Raw genomic sequence first — 6,203 nt, forward strand, 5'->3', positions numbered from 1 at the left:
CAGCAACATTTGGAGAGCTTGGGCAAACTGATCATCTGATTATCCAGACTCTCTATCCTGGCCTCACAACCCGACATCTTCTGTGCTATTTCTGTGAGGTCCATAAGTGGCCCTTTGTACTGTAATGTACATTGGAGGGCTAAGGACCCCCTAATGCAGAAACAGGTGAACAGTTAAAGGCAATTCAGCAACATGCATATATACACACTGGGACAGCTCAGGGATGCTACACCAACAAAGAGTTGCAAGATAAGAGAGTAACAGTAAAAGACAAAATGCAAACCTGAAGGGTAGTCATTTGGCAAGCTGGGTCAAAACCAAATCAGAAGTTGTAATGCCAAATCAGGATACAGGAATTACGGTAAAAAAAAAAAGTCGAGTCAGGAATATGCAAACATACACACTGGAGCAACTCAGGGATACTATACCAGCAGGACAGTGTAACAATGAAGTACAGGTGCTCATAAAGGAGGCTAAGGATCACCCATAGTCATATGAGGTCACAAGCACGCATTTGTGGTCAGACGTAGTCACAACAACGCAGAAGCGAGTGATTGAGCGCTGGTGCTCCCCGATACCTTGGAAGAGCTGATGGACTGGGAAGGGAACTCAGAGGTGAGTACATTGCAGAACCCCTCCACACAGGGGTGTAAATCCTTTCAGGGGTATAGCTTGTGCCTCCCACAGGGCTTTTATTGCTACATGTAACTCCCATGTCCTAAGGATGTATGGCATACACCTGGCCATGTTTCTGTTATTACTCTGAACCTACCTAGGGAAACTAGTTAGTGGATCTTTGGGAATAAAATGGCCAAGGCACTTTTTTAAAAATGCATATACAAATTACATTAAACATAAAATATTAATGGAATAATGCTGGTGTATCTGGAGAAAAAGCTAATACTCGCTGACAAGAGCAAGTGCCTTGCCACAGTTCAGCCACAAGGTGGCGCTCCATGCAGGTCATCAAACAGCAGAAATAGTTATGTGTTCAATTTCTTGTAGGATGAGATGGGCTACTTTCAGTTTCTGGGATTTATAAACTAACCATAGTATGGGAGAATGCTATGTATAAATGAAATGGACATAATTTAAAGACAACACCTATTTGGATGACTGTAGTCCCAAAAAACTGAGGACTGATTTAGCTCATGACAACCGTATATATGTAAAGTAAACAGAACATCCACAGCAGTTCTCTTGTAACAGTTTTGGCTAACCCCCTCCACACTACTACACAATATATATATAAAATAACATATAAAACCCTTTATGCTCAGGTAATCATAAAATAGATATTTTTTAAAACTTGTTAGTGAATCAGTGTTTTCAGGTATTTTCTGTCTCTATTTAGTTTACAAACACAGTGAGAAGGAGAGAGACAAAGAACAGAGACAAAACTAGTACTTGCCTTTGACTGTAACCATGCATGTGATGTGATTGGTCGTAAAAGTATGGAATCTGCTTCAGGCTGACCACTTATGCTGACTGCTCCGGTGAGCGACAGTGGTGATCCCAAGATCACTGTGATCACAGAGATATGGCACCCTTTTTTTACTGATGACATATCAGGGTTTTTTTGCTTGCATTCAAACATTTTTTTACTTAATGTAATGGAGCATCTTTACTCTGAGAACCAAAGCAGCTACCCATGTATTTAGCAGGCCTTAGCTACAAGGAAGGTAACTGGTCCCCCTGGTTCCTGTTACACTTGTTTTTTGGATGATCCCTTTTCATGTGCTAAATATGAAGACTCAGGAGGATTGTTTGATAATAATGGAATATAGAGAATATATACACTATAGGACCAAAAATATGTACACATTTGAATCATTTGGGGTGGCACTTACCCTATGCCACTCTTCCAAATGGGGCGCACATCCACATGGGGGGGGATCTCTTTTTCCCTATGTGGATGTGCGCCCCATTTGGAAGAGTTGTATAGATTAAGTGTTGGAGGAATGCTTATTTGGGTGCTGCTGGTTAATTAGGGAAAGTATTATTTATTCATTTACACCAGTGGTGTGTGTTTGCTTTTCTTGTGTTTTTGGTTTATACTTACCCTATGCCACTTATAAAGGAAACAGATCACTTATTTTGTTTAGGGCCCATGCAGCCATGATCAACAGAGAACTGTCTTCTTAATCTGAGGCCCATAGAAATAGACGATCCAACAGAAAATCATAATAAAATAATGTAAAACAAAAAAGAACAATCTATCTTTGCTTGATTGAACGTATTTGCTCGATTATAAGACAAGGTTTTTTTCAGAGCAAATGCTCTGAAAAATACCCCTCGTCTTCTAATCGGGGTCGTCTTCTAATCAGACCTCAAATAGAGGTCTGATTAGGAGACTAAGATCCAGATCCCCCGCACCGCTGCAGTATAGTGTCGGTATAGGGTGTGTGTGTGTTAAATGGGGGCATAGGGCATTTCTGGAGTGGCGTTAAGGGGGCATTTGACACTCTGCCTCCTGAAATTCCTTATACCTCCCTATATGGCACTCTGCCCCATAATTTTGGGGGGTCGTCTTATAATCAGGGTCGTCTTATAATCGAGCAAATACGGTAAGTAAGTGCTGAATAGGTTTCTGTCCTGTTCATTGTGAAATAAACTAACAAAAGTCTTAATAGGTTGATATATATAGTACAGTATTTCAGTACATACAGTTAAGAAGTTGTCATAAGGGAGAACATTATGTATAAATTACCGATCATTGCCAAACATTTTCAATTTAGATTAGTCCTATGAGATTAATCCATAAAAATACATTATGTAAACATAGAATATAAAGCATTACATTCAAACATTCACTGTTTGATGTAGATTTCTCCTTTTGTGTTGGACATTAAATAATGTTGCTTCATGGCTAACTTCGGTTTAATACTGGATGAAAACTCCAATGTTTTTAGCATGAATGTAAGTTGTAATATTTTATATCTTCACATCTATTATCTGGTAATTATATGAAACATGTAACAGGGCAAATTTGTTAAATTACTGTATGTTGTAGCCCTGAAAAGCTGCAGAAATATGTATGGCAGCTTCCATATTACACTTACTTTTTGCTTGTAGTAGAGTGAATAAATAAATAGATTTCATGTAATTTTTGTTGTTACCAAATGTACCTGAAAATCTTCATTAAGTTATTTTATCTTGGTAAAATCTAAAATCTACTCTTTGAATCTGTAAATACAAAAAACAATGCAACATGTTGTTAACCAAGAATGTAAAATGGCACCAATGGATAATGTATAGAAAACAATCTCTAGTAGCTAATGATGAAAAGGGACATATCTTGGTAGGCTTTCCTTTAAAAAAAAAAAAAAAAAAAAATATATATATATATATATATATTAACAACATTTCAAGCATTTAAAATATAGAACTTATGCAAGTCAGAAGTCATACATTGTAGAAATTGTAGGAGATAAAATAGAAACCTCTGTTATCTAGAATGACCGAATGTCCTTCTCTTGGAACATAGTTTGTGTTTATTATTTGCCACTTTAACAGAAATATTTTAATGGGTCACTGTTGCAGGATAACCATTGGCATAAATACAATTTATTCAAATTAATAAACCTTTAAACTAATTCAAATTTCTATTTACAGCTTTTCTTTTTGTTTTTCTACCAGTGGAATTATTTTGGTGATATTTAGTATGAAAATTCCTCTCAAGGAAGCTGAGATTGGTGTTGGGCCATAGCAAAGCAGCAATATCTAAATAGTTTTCTACTCTAACCATTACAAAGGCTACTTGAACCAAGTAACAACAACCATCAACTTAACAACATGTTAATTGGCAGGAATAATTATGCAAGTTAACATATTTTTCCCCCATGGTTTACGTATAAGGTGAGTTTTAAATACAGATATATTGCTTATTTGAAACTGTAAATATAGTTCCATTATATAGTTTTTATTTTTAGTTACAAAAAAATACAGAAAGGGAAATACAACCTAAAATGCATATACATTCTGGTTTTGGGGTGCTACTAAAATGAGCAACATGTACACACAACAAAACAAGAAAAACAAAACAAGAAGCTCACATCCAGCAAATACTAGTAAACCCCTTAATGACAAGACTGTTTCTTGTAGTACACTTTGGGACAAAGGCTCTTTTAACATTTTTCAGTGTTGCTGTTTAGCTGTGAGGTATGCATTATTTGGCATTTGGACATCTGGTCAGTTTGTGTCCATATCCCATATTTAGGACATCATTGAAGCCGGCCAATTCGATTTACCCCATCAAATCATACTTTTTTAAACTAGGCAGCCCATGGGCATTTAAAATGCCAATATTTTAACTCTTTCCATGCGACATGTTTTGTGAAGATATAGCGCTAATTGTCGGACTTGCTCATAAAAAACTTTTTTGCATATATATATATATATTTGGATTTTTTGTGACAGTGGGGGATTATTTTAACATATTACCAATAAAACTGGAAAATATTGTTTTTATTTATAATAATCAGTGATAAAATGTTATATACATGATATTTTTTGTCTTTTATTTGAACAACAGGAATGGATTGGAGCAACAGGACCGTTTTACATACATTTACCCTGCTGGGGTTTACAAAGAATGAACAGCTAAATGTCTTACTTTTCTTAGTTTTCTTCTTCATTTACATTATAACGTTACTTGGTAATATTTCCATGTTATTGCTGATTACCAAAGATATCCACCTACACACACCCATGTACTTCTTTCTTGGGCAACTGTCCTTTCTGGATTCATGTTACTCATCTGTCATTTCTCCTAAGATGTTGGTGAACTTCCTCTGTAAAGACACATCGATTTCCTCATTTGGCTGTGCAGCTCAAATGTTTTTCTTTGTAGCTTTGGGAACTGCTGAATGTTTCCTACTAGCTTTGATGGCATATGATCGATATGTTGCTATATGTAAACCATTATCCTACATTGTCATCATGACCAGGCCGTTCTGTATCTTTCTTGTAGCTGGCGCCTATATTGGAGGGTTTTTGCATTCTGTAATTTATGTGAAAAGCACATTTGAATTACCATTCTGCAAATCACATGACATAAACCATTTTTTTTGTGATGTTCTACCACTCCTGAAACTGTCTTGTATAGATACTACATATATTGAGGCTCTGCTTTTTGCATTTACCGGTTCCATTGGTATGAGTTGTTTAGTTGTGATCATTATATCTTACATGGTAATTATTTCTTCAGTTTTGAACATTCAGTCAGCTGAAGGAAGAATGCAAACCTTTTCTACTTGTACTTCTCACATTACAGCTGTAAGCATTTATTTTGGTACTATTCTTTTCATGTACCTAAGACCCCACTCAAGTTATAATTCAAATCAGGATAGGGTTATTTCTGTATTTTACACCATAATCATACCGTTTTTGAACCCTATTATATACAGTATCAGAAATAAGAGTGTCAAAATAGCTCTAAAAAAAGCATTGTTTTAATAAAAGTACCTGTATTAGCCACATAATAATACAGACAGTTGTTGAAGCTTGCTTTTTAACTGTGATTATATAATATCTTCTTATTTTAAACAGTGCAATAATTCTGCATAATTGATAATGTTGCAACTAATCCTTATTTATTATTATTTATTGTTCTATATAGCGCCATCAACTTCCGTACCGCTGGACAATGGGTAGACAGGACATAACAAGTAGTATGTCATATAAAAATTAGATTTACTCTTACTCTGGTAAAATCTTTTGTTCTTCAATCAGAATAAATTTCAGTCAAATAGTTTAACCTATTTCCATTATAGGGTTGAAAAAATATTCAGTAGTGGAATTTTTGTAGCTTGCTGGCGGGACACAAAGCAGCCCTGGCACTTTAAGGCCAGCGGCCGCCGGGTGACGTAGTCGCGGCTGACGCTGCAGCATCCAACCTGCTGCTATAGCATACATTTGATCAGTATGGGGGCACCCACAAGGCATTTGCCCAGTGTGTCAAATGGCTAGTGAGAACATCCATACTGCAAGAGTACAATTTTCAAAAAGTCTTTATTACTCCATAAACAGCAGCACCTAACACACACCACGCATAGTGGTGCTTAATCACACGCATGAGGATTTATATTTGTATGAACTAACAGCCTTTTGGCTTTAGCTATTGTTTGAACATAAAACACTCCAGGCAAGAACCCTGTTGCCTTCCCACTAGGGTGACCACTTTTTATTTCTGCCATTCAGGG

General features: G+C 36.3%; 1 protein-coding gene across 1 annotated transcript; it reads left to right on the plus strand.

Annotated features, from left to right (window-relative positions):
- The first annotated feature begins 4,536 nt into the window (after positions 1-4,536).
- LOC128500377 (olfactory receptor-like protein OLF1) lies at positions 4,537-5,457 on the plus strand. Its single transcript, XM_053469510.1, has one exon. It carries the CDS (start codon positions 4,537-4,539, stop codon positions 5,455-5,457), a length of 921 nt encoding a protein of 306 aa, XP_053325485.1.
- The last annotated feature ends 746 nt before the right edge of the window (positions 5,458-6,203 follow it).

The sequence above is a fragment of the Spea bombifrons genome, chromosome 1, assembly GCF_027358695.1.
Source record: "Spea bombifrons isolate aSpeBom1 chromosome 1, aSpeBom1.2.pri, whole genome shotgun sequence".
Lineage (NCBI taxonomy): Eukaryota > Metazoa > Chordata > Amphibia > Anura > Pelobatidae > Spea > Spea bombifrons.

What these genes read in the sequence shown, in the direction of transcription:
- LOC128500377 (XM_053469510.1), top strand. Translation starts at nt 4,537, where the DNA reads ATGGATTGGAGCAACAGGACCGTTTTACATACATTTACCCTGCTGGGG.